Genomic DNA, 16,620 nt, shown 5'->3' with positions numbered 1-16,620 from the left:
CCATTAGTCTTCATAGTTCAGAAGTGTGAATCAGAATACCCATGAGATATTTAGGTAATTAAATCAGGACCACATTATCTGACCAGACCAGACCAGCAGATGAAATATCCCTTTGCAGTTGGGTGAATGCCAGCAGCATGAATGTCTCAATCCAAAACTGTCATTGTCATAGCTGAAAGCCCAGAGAGCTCAGCAGTTTCAGCTGCTACTGTGTAAAGCACAATTGCACTGAAAATTGGTCATCAAACCTCCTAATGAAAACATAACTAAATGCATCGATGTAGGCCTCTCCTTTCTGTTGGAGGAGCTTGTCTGGTGAAATGCAGTGAAATCCTGCACACTGATTATGGCCAGGTGTCAGCACGATCTGTAGCTGAGGGTAAAGGTGGGGATCTGTCAGAATTCCAGATAGGGCACAGTCAGAATTGGCTAGCTCACTAATGAGGTCAGGCAGATGGACCAAACAGAGCCAGTTTGAAGTGCTGCAAGATTCCATGGCAAAATCTGTACTTTGCAAGCCTCCATTTTTCCCTTTATATTCTCTTCTCTTGTTCTTTTTTCCACAGGTGTCATAGCAGTTGTGATCTTCATCGTCTTTTGCATTGTGGCCATTATGAGCAGATTTCTTTACCAGCACAAACAGTCACATCGGAGCAGCCAGACAAAGGAAAAGGAATATCCAGAGCACCTTGACAGTTCTTTTAAGACTGATGTTGACTTGCAGAACACAGTGAGCGAGTGCAAACGAGAATATTTCATCTAACAGACTCTGCAGCTCCTTGTAACACTCGGCATTTCTTTGATTATTATTATTTTTTTTTTTTTTTACCCATCCATTTCTTTGGAATTTCCCCACACTTTTGGAAAGAACACACTTTTCACAGAAGAGTTTGGCAGCAATTACAGGGCCTCATTCTCTTCACCAAAACCCACCACAGTTAATGCCTAACAACTCAAACAGCTGTGTGTCCTTCCTAAGTTCCAGATAACATGCATGGTTGATGGTTTATTACCTGGATTTCTGAAATGTTGTTTTCTGGACCCATTTAATTCACCGTTTCCTGCTGGACCTGAGCGATATATACTAGAGGTAAAGTGTACAAGCTAACTATGTAGCATCGCAGCTATTGCAACAAGGTAGTGGGAAAGAATAAGACCAAATTGTCTCTTTTTAAAAATCATGTGTTTAAAGGAGCCAAATCCTGTTTTTCTTTTTCTTTTTTGCAAATTGGCATAATAATTCTGTTTCATGTTGGTGGTGCTGTGCTGATTTTGCAAGCTAAGGATCTGGGATTACTTATTTCCCTCCTTATCTGCTGACCCCCTCCCCCTCACACAAACCTTTCTTCCCCATTATACTTTTACTGTAACTTTTAGACTGAAAAATTCCTCCTCCTTATTTGTTTAATGTAGCATCACTGATCCAAAAAGCACCAGACTATTTTAACCTCCATCTCATAGAGCTGACTGCTTAGAACTGGTACCCTGTAACCCTAACTGAAGCTTGGAAACTAGCATTGCCAAGGGCTTTAGGAGTGTGCTAGGTGTTAGGGCACTCTATGAATGCTAACATGTGAAAAATGTTGATAATGCTGCTTTGAACTGCCACCTAAACATCACTGGGGGGAAATCTTCCAAAATCAGGGAAATCAAACATCAAATACAAAGCAGTATGTGGTGGCCAAATTCCTATGATTCACATTAAAAAGCCCAGAATGTATTTAAAATGATGTGGAAGAAGATATGGCTTTCCTGAGCAAAGAAGCACCCTTCCCCCTTGGATACAGGTAGTTTCAGTCAAAAGACAAATTATTATTAATTGTTAAGAATATTGATATTCCACTTTTGAACCAAAAAAGTTCTCAAAACATTTTACATAGAAAAAGGAGTAAGATGGTCTCCTGTCTCAAAGGGTTCACAATCTAAAGAAAGACAAGTTAGACACTAGCAACAGCCACTGGAGAGATACGATGAATATTTTTATACCATTTTTCAACACAAGTTCCAAAAGAGGTCTACATAAATATAAATAAATAAAATGAGATGCTACACGGGTGTGAGACAGGGCCAGATCTTCAGGAATTGTATCAAAACTCTACATGCCACAGAGTTATCCCAAAGAATGCACTTTTAAAGATATCCATATTTTGCCCCATCAAATCATGACACAATTGGGTCTGTTGGCTTTAGTTGATACAGGAACCAGAACTACATTTTTTTCCTCCAGTTAATCTAGAATTTCTTATCAGTGCAGAAGTTCAAATTGACTGTTCAGGGTTCCTTCCCTCTGCCCTAGGGAAAGTGTGGGGTGGCAGCCTGCAGTGGTGGAATTTCTCCCTTACCCACACTGGCTTATACACTTGGCTCCAAAAATGGGATCGCTTTCCCCTATGAGGATAAAGAGAACAGAGTTGTTGTAAACAGAGTCTGTTGTAAACCGCCCAGAGACGTAGGTTTTGGGTGGTATAAAAATGTTTTAATAAATAAATAAACAAAACAGAGAGCAACAGGGGATATCACTGGTAGTGAAGAGATCATGGGTATATTTGATAATGAGGTCATTCACACAACCAAAACTGGGTAGGACAAGTGTCCTACCCAGGTTTGGGAGCTGTGTGTGCTCCCAATTTTTGGCTGTGTGTGTGCAAACAACTAGGTAGGAGGAAGGAGAAGTGATTATGTGGAAGCAAGGCAGGAAGAAAAGCTGGATAGAACATGTTTTCCTCCTACCTTGGTCAAATGCTCATAGGACATTTGTGCTACCCAGGTTTCAGTTGTGTCAATGACCTCAATGTGTCATGTCAGGCACATCACCAGTGAAATACTTACTACAGGAGTCTGGATCTAAAACTTTGACCAAATTATTCTTATCTCACTTGAAGATTTTGGAAAGGGTTGGATTTTACCTGGGGAACCTAATGTGTAGCCTATGAAGTTCTGTTGCAGCCCCTTTTATTATGAATGCCTTGGGACATGTTTATGGTTCTTGGGCCTGTTCCCTAGGGAGCCAAATTTCTTAGTCCTAGGAGATTCCACTAAACCCTAACAGAGGGAAAGGATCTGTTTTCCATCTCTCAGTTGCAAGTCGATGCTTTCGAAGAGGGAAATGTGCTGTCCTCCACACGTTCTTGTTCTTCTTCAGAATGTGGCTTTCTGCCCACCCTCACCTCCTAGAGCCTTTGGATGGATAGGGTGGTATAGAAATGTTAAAAATAAATAAAGGGTTCACAATCTAAAGAAAGACAAGTTAGACACTAGCAGAGATCCAGCTGAACTTTTCCTCTCTCATTTATAATCTATCAAGACTGGTTTTGCCCATTGCTAGTCCAATTGTCCTGTTCTGCTTTATAACACAGTACCTCCCTTTTTATGTTAGTGCCCCACTTCCAAGAGTAGAACTAGTCTTGAGTTCAATGCTGTTAATGCCTCCCTGCATTCCTTGCCATAGGACTAGTAACAAGTTGTTGCAAACTCATTGCTCATCTTCCTCTATCAGCCCTCCTTCTGTAGTTTATGCCATTTCCCCCTGCTTCCAACTATGGGATAAGCACCAGAAGCAGTTCTCATATTTATTTATATGAGATAAACAAACAAACAAACATAAATGCTCCACTGACTCAAGAGTGAATTAAAGTCAGGAGACAGATGGACCTTCCAGTGATCTTTTATAGATGGCAATGATCAATTAAGTCTTCATGGTTGTTGTTGTTGTTTAAGTACACAGCTAGTGCTTTCTTAGATGGAGAGATGGCATTAATAGCAGATGCACTGAACTCATAGGTAAGTATTGGAAAGAGGGTAGAACAGCTCAGTACTCTGCAATTGTCCTTTCATCCTTGGCCATAATTAGAAATGAAGTTTCCCATCCTTAGTCCAGTTGAAAGATCTACACACCAATCACTCAGCTTTTTATAGCATACTGAACTGAAACTGAAACTAATTATGGTGCTGTCTCTTGAAGGTGCTATCTCCTGACAACCAGCAACCTTTATCCTTTCTATTTGTTTTGTACTTAATTATTAGAAGCTTCCTTAACATGAAAAAAAGTTGTTCTGATGATAGGAGGCAGCAGTACTACTACACCATCGTCCTAAGGAGGTTTTCTGCTCACAGGATTTCACCCACAATATTAAGTTTCTCTACATTGTATTCTAAATGTTGGAGAGAAAAAGGGAGTCCCAAACAAATGCAAGAATTAATTAGTCCTTTTCTGTCTAAGGGCTCCACATTTTTCCTCATTATTTTGACTGTTCTTTGGACCAGTCATCTAATCTAATTTTATATGATTTCACTAACAGGTAGCCATTCATTCGTAACATGTTTAATTGCATTCTGAAAGAGGGGGAGGAGGAGGAAGTAAAATTCACATTTTATTCCAATAACTTCCCCCCCTATAAATTATTGTGCCACATTTTTCCCTTGCTCAATACAGCTGTGATAAATCACTGCTTTGCTCCACTACATATTCTTTTTTCCCCCTCTTGAAATAAAAGTCAGTGTAAAGTGTAGCAAATCTAGCCCCGAGTGGATAAACTAATGGGATTAAAAAGAGAGGGTTGGGGCAATAAAACAGAACAGAATCCTATCATTATTCAAGGCACTGAGAAGACTGAAATGCTTGCTGATCCAGAGAGGGGTCAAATGCTTGCAAAAGAATTAAGCTTTATCCATTAGGATCATAAAGATGTTGCAAATAAACAAGAGCAAGCAAGGCTGGCATCTCACGTGCTCACACGCAGACATGCACACATGCATTGTAACTCATGTTCTGAAACCCAGGTAGTTGAACACAGGATCCCAGGTTTCTAGTGCAGAATGGTTTTTCAATTCCTTTCTGCAGAGATATGCACCACTGTATGAGTTTTTCTCCTCTACCCCCACATCTCTTTAAGGGGAACTACCTAACCTTCATTATTGTTGAGAAAAGCATGAAAATATATTAACAGTGGCTGGTACCAAACAATAGAACTTTTGACAGGCATCACAGTATGCATACTCATCCCACTGCCTCACCCACCTCCAAATCTGCAATGCCTATTTTTTTTGTGAGAACAGTGGGCAAAAGAAAGGTGTCTGTACACCATAAAAAACTAGGCCTGTCTCATATTGCCTTCGGCTTGACTGGAAATGATGGTTTATAGCCACTGAGGATGTTCACATAACAGTGTCGTCTGGAGCACCAGGACCCCTCGAGTTGCTGCTGCATCAGACATGAGCAGACCAGCTTCTGTACCCAGGCCGTTACTGAAGTAGAATGAAATGACCATTCATCCTACCATGGTAGACAATTGTGTGTGATTGCCCTGTGTAGCTGGGCTCCCGATGGGCTGGCCATGATTTTAGGAAGAAAATGGGTGGGGGGAGCAGTCGTGCAGATGGAGTGGCTGGAGTACTAAGAGCAGCTGGTCTGCTGCTTGCATATTGCATTCTGGGTCCCTGGAGGACCCAGCACAAGTATTCTTCCTCCAGTCAGAGTTCTGGGTTCAACACTAGCCACAGAGTCTGTAGGGGGCTCTAACCTGGGCTTTGGTTCTCTCAAGCCCAGGACGATCATGTGTCCTGGGCTTGAGAGACGAACGTTTGGGTGGTATATAAGTTAAATAAATAAATAAATAAATAAGGTGCATTGTCTGCTAAAGACTCAAAACTGTTCTCCTTTTCTCTGAATACACCAACAATACTATTCCTGTGGTATTTATTTATTTATTATTTATCTATTTATTTATTTATTTGAAATATTTATACCCCGCCCCTCCAGTGCAATACTGTTCGTGGCAGTTTACAACAGTAAGATAGACACAGATACAAGTAATTTTTTTAAAAAGTCAGATTAAAAACCAATTATTATTGTTGTTGTGATATCCAATCACAACATGTTCAGATCCTATTTAACTCATATTTTGCAACTGGATTGGTTCTTGTGAGAACCAAGGCCCTGATCCTGCTTAGTAGGCAACTAGTCTTGCCTAACAGCTGTTAATCTTGGAGTCGAATGCACAGCATATGCACATCAAAAGGCACATTCACGCAGATTAGTAGGGCCGGAATGAGCCTCACTGACTGAGATGGACATCCAACTGCACACTATAGCCATATCAGATGTGTGCATGGTAGGCTGCTTCAAGTGTGCATATATCTCTTGTTGGACAAAAACATTATATATGTCCTAATGTCTTTAATGTGTTCCAGTTGCACAGTTTTCACTGTTTGGAATTAAACACAGCTGGCATGATGCACAGTATTTTGGCAACATTGCAAACCACAGCAAGGCTGTTGCAGGTGTGTAAGGCAGCCCCAGTGCTGTGGGGCAAGCAGTGGACGTGCATGCAGTGCTAGCAAAAAACTATGGCAGCATTGTATGCACAACCACTCATCCTCAACAGCATTGGAGCTGCCTTATGCATCAGCAGCAGCCCCTGTGGCATTTGCAGTATCACTGAGAAAGTGCACATCATGTCAGCCTCTGATTGCTCTGCTTGAAAGGAGGTGGAAATAGCCCTTCCTTTCCCATCCCCTGTTAGTTGATTAATACTGGTAAAAGAAGCTTCAAAATTAACAGGAAATTGAACAGTCCAGAGGAAATCAATGACTGTCTAATTCAACCTTTAGAATTCTCCCCATATTTTTGAACTTACTTCCTTTTACAGAACCTCCATGCACCAATAGGACTGAATTCTTTCCTTGACAACTACGGAAGCAAGACATGGAGGCAAAACTGGGCTGGGCTTCCCTAGCCCAATTTTGCCTGTGTGTGAGAACCGCTGGGAGCCACACAGTTCCCAGCAGTGGCACGATGGAAAACCCACAAGGAAGTCCCAGCTGTCAGCCTGGCTTAAGGGCACAAATGCACCATTCACCCGGGCTAACTGATCGCGTGGCTCTGTGTGGCACCCACACACCAGCAGCCTCCTGGCCCCCAAACCTCCCTGCTGCCGGAAGAAGTCAGTAACAAAGAGAGGATCATCTGCAGTAAGCTTTTTGGGGCTTTCTCCCCTCGCCCCTTCAAGCCCTTCTCACAGGCTTATGAGAAAGGACTCAGGTTCTCAAATTTAGAGAGACAGTAAAATTTGACCAAGTTTGCCATTCTACCTTCTTAATTGGCTCACTACACAGTGGTGTAGTTTGTGTTCTTAATTAGAGTTTTTCTTGTATCAGAAAGACACTTAGAGCCCAATATGCAGCTCAGTTAAGTAGAAATACTTGGGTTTAAGTTTAATTAGCCCCTTTGTAATCAATAGAATTGAATCAGTATACCTCTTAATACCCCTAGTTTCACTTAACTGGGTTATGGATCAAGTTGTCCATTTCATTAGAGGACATTATATTTCTTGTTTGCTAGGTTGTAGATATCATTTTGCCCCACAGTAGGCTAATGCAAGCATTACAGTGTGATTTGGATAGTTAACATGAGATCTGACCTCCTCACATCAATAGGAGTTTGATCACTGTTGTTGCTAGGAAGAGGAATTAGCCAGATGCTTCTGAGGCTGCCCCAAATCTGCTTCTAACTTATAGCTGCAGATCTTCCATTCTATATGCTTTATTTTCTCTTTGAGTGGCACCAAAAATACTACTCACCCATCTGTGAGTGATTCCACATTGACACTAGTGAGGTCTCATGAGGCAAAAACTGACTTGTTTTGCAATATTCCTCATTAAAATTAAAACTAAATTAAAATTTATTTTTTTCCTTTTAAAAGGAAAAATAAATAAATAGGACAATTATTTTACAGACTTTTACAGTTAAGCTGGATTAGAATGAAAGACTGTTCTTACGAGCAGCCTAGCCTATACGAGGGCAGCCCAGCCTGAGTTAGGCTGCTCATGGGCAGCACCAGGATCCACGCAGATCCTGGCGCTGCCAGCCCACATAACTCCACTCAGATACCCGGCCTTTAGCTCAGTCTAAGGGCATGATCATTAACCATTAACCCCGGCACCAGGATTATGTGTGTGCTCAGGCCTGTAGCCCGTGTGCACACAGAGATGGGCACCTAGAGCACCTGTCTCATGTGGGGATCACCAATGCACCGTGCTCATCACAAAGTGCATTGTGGGATAGCAAAGGCTGGCACACGTCATCCTGGCCTCTGGAGATCTGCACTACTTGGAGCTGCATGGATCATCTGGGAGCATGGCCCATGCTCCACCAACCTTTGCTTTACCATCTGGGGTGGGTGAAGGTAAGTGAAACCCTGCCTTCCTCCCCCCCGCCACCCAATAGGTTGTGTAAATACCCTTATAGACTCTTAAGAGGCTGTCCTATTAACTCAGCCTGAAACACACACTGTCCAATCCAGTAAGGATGATCCACTACAGAAGAGGCTTTACTATGCAGACAGATTCATTTCTGGATTGGGAAACATATACTTAGCCAGTATAGGTATGTACTTCCTTAACAGTGTTCATTTGGGTGGCATCAAACTAGTTGGAGGTAGATATCTGGACATCTAGTTGGTGTTGACATCTGGGGCCATTATTTCTATGTGCCACAGTTGTGCATGGATGAAGCTGAATTGGGGCTACAAACCTGCAAATACGTTATTGAAATAACTCATAAACATACTTAAGATCAGGTTATATGGTCAGTTCTGCACCCACTTTAATTAGTCTAGGCTGCTCTGGATTAAGAGGATTTAGAATGGCCATACACATTGGCCAACATCCAGATTAACAAAATGTGTGCAGCAAATGTGCAGCACATGCTCTGGGGAAGGGGCATTTTTCATCTATCTCTCCTTCCTTCTGAAGCTCACTGTGACTCCTTAAAATATGTTCCTGAGGGCTGCATGACCCTCAGGAACATATTGTAGGCTGGCATATTAGCCTTCAGAAGAGAAAATCACGTTTCCCTGTAGCATGTAGTGCACATTCACAGCACACATGCTTCATTAATTTGGATGTCAGCCACTGGTTTTAAATACACTAATACAGCTGCATGTTCCACTGAAGAATGTACCCACAGGCTGCTAAATTGCAATCCCATGAATCAAGACATCTTCTTGTACTGGAACAAAACTCTAGGTGATAGAAACATTAGAACATGAAACTTGTGATTTCTAACCCTAAAACACAATTCAACAGAGTAATGTCTGCTTAAGCCTATTTATTTCAATGAGCTTAAGTATGTTTAACTTGGCATTGGATTGTGGCCCAGGTTTCTAAGTGCATTCGCTCAAATGAACAACTCTAGTTGTTCATCTAGAGCCAACAAACCACCTCAAACAAATCTTTTGGTGCCATTGGCAGGCTGTTCTAATATAAACAGTTTTTGAAGTGCTGCATGAAGGTCTGACTGGTTGTACTAGACCCACCAAGCCAAACACAGGCCAACAGGCATATATTACAGCCTGTCATGTGTTTGGCAGTTCTCCTGCTTTGCTGGCTGTCTCGAACTACAGAAGTGGACAGTGGGGCGAACCCCCAAATGTATCTCATGGGCCATGTTAAATCTTCATGGTGCACAAGTTGTGATGCAATAGGAGACAAATGGGGAAATATTTCATCAAGCCAACAAAACAAATGCCTTCTAAAACTCCATTGCACTCTCAAATATGACATTTCTCCTTGGTAATCTTCAATCAGTTTTGAGATGCTTTCCTTAATCTGTTGACAGGGGTCCATACCGTTTTTCAGCCCAAACTTGCTCATGACATAGGAATTTAGCAAGGACCCACCTTCTAGTTCTGTATATGTAACAAATCATTGGAATCTTTAATGACCTATCCACCTACAACCTGGGTCAGTGGTTAAGGGCTGAGGAGACCTTTTCACCTATAGCCATCTGCACTTTGGGCTAGGAGATCTAAGTGACCAACCATGTATTCTGTGGTTGTGTGAATTAGCCCTTAAAAGCTTTCAGTCCAAGTAGTTTGTTTAACAAGCAGCTGGTTCACAACCACAGTTTCATCACTTGATGCCTCCAACTTTAGTGATGGCTTGCAGATGTGAATGAGCCATGACAGATTTATAACCAAAGACAGAACTTAAATATCATACCTGATATCATTTTAAGTGCAGTACTTTTCATCTGCCAACTACCAAGGAAATGAGAAATAAGCTGGTGTAAATATATGGGTGAATCTGTCCCATACTGCATATTGTGCTGTCAATGAAATAGCTGAATTCCTTTGAGATTTTAGGCTTGACTGCATTCCCAGAAATGTACACAAAGGAACTCCACAGAGATTTTTGGGAGTTGGGTGAACCTCCTGATTCTTATATGCTTGTTAAAGTCCTATTTATTTTTATTTAAGCCTTACTGTATCTCAGTAGAACTGCAGAGTCCATTATACACCTCCAGCCAATGATTAATTGGACAAAATAGTTAAAGCATAGCCATGCAATCTTCCACATACATTTATGTAGTGGACTGTGATACATTTCCTTTCCTCTGGTGTTCATTTTGAAGAACGCATAGAAGGATTTGAGTATTTCAGTGTATCACTAAATTTATTCTTTGCTAATTTTGCACCAAAGCAGTCAGAGAGACAAAAACAAATCACAAAATCAAAAGACCACAATAACTGGCTAACTGCTGTAATATTTTAATTAGCCATTTGTCTTTGGAATTGTTCTGACTCTACAAAGTGATCAGAAGCTGCAGGGATTAAAGCAAGAATTTGTCTTTAGGCCTGTCACACCAGATGCTGTCCTGTCTAGTATTACTTTTTTCTTTGGAGACAGAGGGTTGAATTAATGTCAAGCACGCCTCAAACCAATATGAATAAATACTGATTATTTTTAAAAGAAGGCCATTTTCCCAATTGTCATTTGGTAAAAAAATATGCCCATCCTTGCCAAAGACAAGCTAGAGTGATATATATAGCATCTGAGCATTGCCTCCCATGTTCCCTGCCTATAGGAACATACAAACATATACTCTGCACCACAGGCTAAGAAATTAGTAAGGCTATTCACACGAGCGTGCAGGACCAAGCGGAGGGAGCCCAGCCTGGGCATGCTCATATGAACCACCGGGTTTTGCCTGGTCATATGAACCACCGGGATCGGATTAGGACCTGATGGCCACACGGTGGCAAACCCACCCAAGTAGCCTTCTGTTTAAATGAGGTTAAGGGAGAAAGTGCTCCTCATTTTTAAATCATGTGTCTGCTGCAGCTGCATGCAGCTACAGTGGGCACCCTTGGGAGGGGAGGGGGGTCCCAGTAATGCACCATGCACTCACGTGATTTATTATTGGGGCTCCAGGGGGCAAGGTACCATGTGGCAGCGCTACCCTGTATCCAACCCCCAGAGCCACCAGCAGGAGCCGGTGCTCAACCCACCCAGGGAAGGGTCAGCGATCATCTGCAGGGAGGGTACGTAAAACCTGCTCTCCCCACTCCACAGAGGACTTCTCACTGATGGTGAGAAGAGCTCCATAATATATTTGCATCTCTGTGGTGCATTTTCCCCAATACATTGGGTGCTGAGATGATAAAATACTGACATATCAAAAATAGATGTGCATTTGAAGTTCTCAGAGGACTGTGCCATTTGTCTTTAGCATTGCAAAGGACACAGCATGGAAATCTGTTTCCTGACTTCTATGTCCCAATGCTACTATGGACAGTGGGCAGCAACCAGATTAAGTCCCATCAAAATTAATCAGCCGTGACTTGACTCGTTAATTGAAATGATGCTTCAACATGTCTAATGAGTCTGGATGTTGCCTACTGTCAAAATATGGTGGGAATTCTAACCAAGTAAAATTCCTTTTTGGTAAAATACAAAATGTCATATTTGCATTTTCCCTGCATTTTAAGGTTAAGTTTAGAGATGTGCTTGTGCTACATGGGTTTGACTAATAGTCAGTTGACTAATGACTAACTGTCATTCGAGCAGGTGGGAGTGAATCTCAACAATCTCCCTTTCCCCTGGAAGCCCTCTGTCCCACCTGAAAATATATCCCTAAGGGTCATGCTGCCCTTAGGGACATATTTTTGGGTGGAACAGAGGGCTTCAGGGGAAAGGGGAAATCATTAAATTTTTCCTCCTACAAGCACCGACATTAGGTGGGAATTCACCAGCAGTACTGGTGATCTCATGTAGCATCCATGCTTTGTTAGTCTGGATATCAGCCACTATTTTAAAAAAAAAATCTGGTTACTGATATTTATTTTTAATAATCTCTTTCCTGATATTTCATATTAAAACAAGGTGGCTTTCAATGAACAAATTATTAAAAACAATGGCATATCAAACATTTAAAAATATAACAACATTTAAAAATATAACATCAGCAGAAAAATACAGTAACACCAATATAAAGTTAGCATAATAGACCTGCATTAAAAAGCAGGAACTGCCCATTCCCCCAAATATGATCAGCAAGGCAGGTAGATGGATAATGCTACAAGCAGGCCAGGCATCTCAGTTTCAAAGCTCCCATTAATCACTATAGGCTTCACTGGGGAATCACTGGCTAGCTAGAGGGAAGCTCTCTATATGAAACTTTGCTCTTTGTGTTAAGCATTATTAGCTCTACACATTAAATCAAAATCTCTTCTACATGTCTTGTCAAGATGGCAATTGAGTATGTATGTGTGCAGTGGCAGTTTCAGGACTGGGGGGCCCTCTTGCCCCCTGTAAGATCTTTTTAGATGCTCCATCCAAAGTGAAATACGTGGTGCTGTTGGGGAACTGGCCCCATTGCTGATCTTGTGGCCCTGGCAAATGTCAGATCCTGCTACCCTCTTGAGCTTACTCTGTATGTTTGAGGGAGACAGATCCCCATATATCCAAAATATATCCATCAATAGACTCAGATAGGAACATAGGTAGTTGCCATATACTGAGTCAGACTATTGGTCTATCTAGCTCAGTATTGTCTTCACAGACTGGCAGCAGCTTCTCCAAGGTTGCAGGCAGGACTCTTTCTCAGCCCTGTCTTGGAGATGCTTCCAGGGAGGGAGCCTGGAACATAGATGCTCTTCCCAGAGCGGCTCCATCCCCTGAGGGAAATATCTTACAGTGCTCATACTTCAAGTCTCCCATTCATATGCAACCAGGATGGACCCTGCTTAGCTAAGGGGGAAAGTCATGCTTGCTACCGCAAGACCAGCTCTCCTCTCTTGGCTCACAATACCCTGTGGCTCACAACTCAACAAAGTTATAGTCTTTGTTCAGAGTCCTTGTTCTAAAGCTCCACTGACTTATCCAGAGTAAGTGGCTTGAAGATTTGAAGCCAAGTTAGCCAAAATTCCATATTCTTCTAAAAATATTCAGGAAAATGGACAAAAAGAGCTTTGTTTATTCTGATAACCACTTGAAAGTGAGCCATTGGCCCAATTAATGTATTAAGATTGTACATACATAAGGGCCACCTAGCCTACCATTCTGTTGTGAAGCTATTCACATGTGCAGGCAAAACTGGGCTAAGGAATTCCTGATCCTGTTGGCACCTTGGTGGCAAACCCACCTAGGCTGTAAACCCACCTAGGCAGCCACCCTCCAAAATGAGGTTAAGAGAGCAAGTGGTCTGCTAATCCAGTTTCTGTCATTGTCTGCCAGCCGTGGCTGCAGCTTCATTGCAGAGATTCCGGGCAGCTTTGGGGAGGGGAGGGGAGGGGAGGGGGGATTCCCATAATGCACCATGCAATTGTGCGGTGCTTTATAGGAGCTCCAGGAAATAGGGCAAAATGGGGCGATGTGACCCAGCCCTCTGGGCTACTCGATAATCTGTGAGGAGGTAAACTCTTTAGGGCTTCCTCCCCGCTAACCCTCTTGCCCTTCCTCACTGCTCATGATAAAGGGCTCTGTATCTAGTAAGGGCCATCTACATACCTCTGGGAAGCTTACGAGCAGGGCATGATAATGGTGACCCTCTTCTGTTGTTTGATCCCAGTAACCTGTAACTAAAGGTATGTTACAACTGACCTTTTACTGATTTAGGTAGCACTGAACTAATCCTAGCAATTAAGTCATCTACATATTGCTAGAGAAATATGGCACCCAGCTCTGGGGAAGCAGCAACCCCATATTTCCATAAGGTCCAGTAACATTTCAATCAGGCCATAAGCAGCCCCTGAACAAATCTAGCAAAAATGACTGATGGAGAATGTTGACTCTAAAGTATATCAGACACCAAGATTTGTGGAAGCACAGTGGGATGTGTTTGCTCTTTGGCTGTAATTCTAAAATATCACTGCAGCTGGTCTTGTTCATAATCTACACTCCTCAGTTCAGCACCAAGCTGGATTAATATAAAAACGGCTGCCATCAATTTTGCATTTGAGACTAAATGAAGTTGTTCGAGAACTGATTAAAAATGTGAATTCAATTTGAGGATACATTTTCTCAATCTCAGCTACTTGTAGGCTAAGAATAATAATAACAACAGGAATGAATTTATATTTCATAAAATCTGTCACAATAGGAATGATGCAACTGGATACTAAAACACTGGCTCTTTTTAAAAAAAATCTGTATCTGTTCCTCATGTGCTCTCGCTACTCTGAGTGAGGGCATCAGAGTTCTTCTCAAACGCTTTCCCTTCAAACATAGCTAACATTCCACAATACATCATTATGCTTGCCCCTAAAACTGATAAACTTTTGAAATATCTGACATGGGTTGGTGGCTGAAAATCTGTCAGGAGCTTCTTCTTTATCTACACTACATCACATCTATTTTTGCTGGTGTTAAATTACAAATGTAATACCCAAATCGGAAATATCCTTGTATCTGTACCTCCAGATCATCTATTACAGGTGAGCAATCTGTTTTTATTTCTTCCCATTTTTATTCCAACCAACAAAAAACATCATCTAAAGCAATGGTAGAATAAGAGTCACTTTGGCTATTCAAAGAAGCAAGAGGACAGGAAGCGCATGCTTTATACTTCCTATTCCATACATGCCTTCATATTGTCCAACAAAGAACTTCCAGCTGTGAAACATGCAAGGTGTCCTCTCATCAAAGAGATGTGCAAGCTGTCCTCTTATCAAAGGGAAACATGAAAGTTGTACTTTTCATGGAGCAGAAAAGCACAGGGAACAGGAAGGAGGGGGGAGACACATGTGCTTCATGTTCCCCTTGTCTCTCTGAATGCCTACCATTAATGTCAGCCACCCTGATATTAAGCACATGAAATAGCTTAACCACCAAGATCGTCTTTCAGTTACAGTAAAACATAAGAAACCAAAATGGAAATCTAACAAACTCTTCTTCCACTGTCTGCTTTTTGACATAGAATTGCCTAGGGTGTTGCCTCAGTCCAAGTCAGTTTTGTAGACCATGTATCATGTCTTAATACACTGTATGGGGATTAAAACTACAAACAAAAAAAATTAGCCTTAGCTTTCTTTTTGTTTTCTATGGTTATTGTTGTACAGAAGAAAGACTTAAACTGTAAATAATGTATATTTAATAAAGAGAGCCTTTTGTATGATTTTGTGTGGGAGACAAGCGCCTCGTGCCATGATTCTTTTTTTTAATATATAAATGGACAGTGAAAAAAGGATAATCTGGAAAAGTGGTCTCGTTCTGTTCTTGTAGGCGATTAATTCCTACAAGAGGAACAATGTGGTGGACAGTAATAAAATGTGAAGCTCCCACAACTCAGATTTATTGATTTCAAACCTTGCTAAAAGTGCTGTCACAGGATATTTGATCACTGCACAGCATCCCTGACTCCAGTAACTAATCATGGTTTGCAGCACCTGCCTCTGAAGTGCAGGAGGGCAAATGTGTCTGCTTGATGAAAGTCAAGTCTGGAGATCTGTTTGGGGTCTGATTGCAATGCACCCCCTACAGCAAACAGCAATAGCTACTCTCCAGATGTCACATTTCTGAGCCTGACACTTCCACCTGCTTTGTTGTGCCACAGCCTTATATTTAATGGGAATTCACAATCACATATTTCCATTATCATACCAACCTGTGAACTGCAAATGCAAGATGTGCAGTGGCGTATTGTGGATCAAAATAATCAGGAGACCTCTGCTTCTAACTCCCTTTTCATGGACACAGAAGAAATCCACTAGAAGATTCATGCCAAGCCTGCCATTTGCTGAATACCATGTATATCTTCACATAGGCACAGAAGTTGTTGCACATGCATATTTGCAGTAAGTTGCACTGTGGCATGGGATATGGAGTTTTAGAGATTTTTCTGTGATGTCAGCACTAGCCTTCAATTGTCAAACATTGGGGCTATTCCCATGACCAGCCAAAATCGGGCTAGGGGAGCCTAGCCCAATTTTGGCTGATCATGGGAGCCACCGGGCTCACAAGTGAGACCGGTGGCTCCCGGGCGGTTAACCCGCCTAAATACCCCTCCCCTAAAACGAGGTTTGTGCAGAGGGCGCTCTGCAAACCCGGGTTTTTTTATCATGAGTAGCTGCGACGTGGCTCCGTGCTGCGGCTACTCATGAGGAGACCCCTGGAGGGGAGGCGAAAAGCCACCTCCCAGCTCCGGGGGGGGTGTGTGTGTCTAACCAGCATGCCCTGTGCACTCTCGCAGGGCATGCTGGAGCTTCCAGGGGCCAATAGGCCCCCGCTCCCCCCCCCCCAGCCCCTGCCGGCTCCGTCACGGAGCCAGCAATCGTGTGGGCAGCTGATCCGGCCGCCCAGGGCTCCCTCCCCACTCAGCTCACCAAACCGGGTCTCACCAAT

At 42.3% G+C, this 16,620-nt stretch overlaps 1 protein-coding gene across 4 annotated transcripts in view; it reads left to right on the top strand.

Annotated features, from left to right (window-relative positions):
* Positions 1 to 15,394, top strand: part of CNTNAP5 (contactin associated protein family member 5) — a 593,632-nt gene extending 578,238 nt beyond the window's left edge. For all 4 annotated transcript variants that reach the window (XM_053258168.1, XM_053258161.1, XM_053258176.1 and 1 more), the window contains one exon: positions 567 to 15,394. In XM_053258168.1, coding sequence (XP_053114143.1) covers positions 567 to 763 — 197 coding nt within the window. In that variant the 3' untranslated portion in view covers positions 764 to 15,394. The remainder of the gene's footprint in view (positions 1 to 566) is intronic.
* Positions 15,395 to 16,620: the final 1,226 nt, after the last annotated feature.

This window comes from Hemicordylus capensis, chromosome 1 (genome assembly GCF_027244095.1).
Source record: "Hemicordylus capensis ecotype Gifberg chromosome 1, rHemCap1.1.pri, whole genome shotgun sequence".
Classification (NCBI taxonomy): domain Eukaryota; kingdom Metazoa; phylum Chordata; class Lepidosauria; order Squamata; family Cordylidae; genus Hemicordylus; species Hemicordylus capensis.
This window is presented reverse-complemented; position numbering and strand designations above follow the sequence as displayed.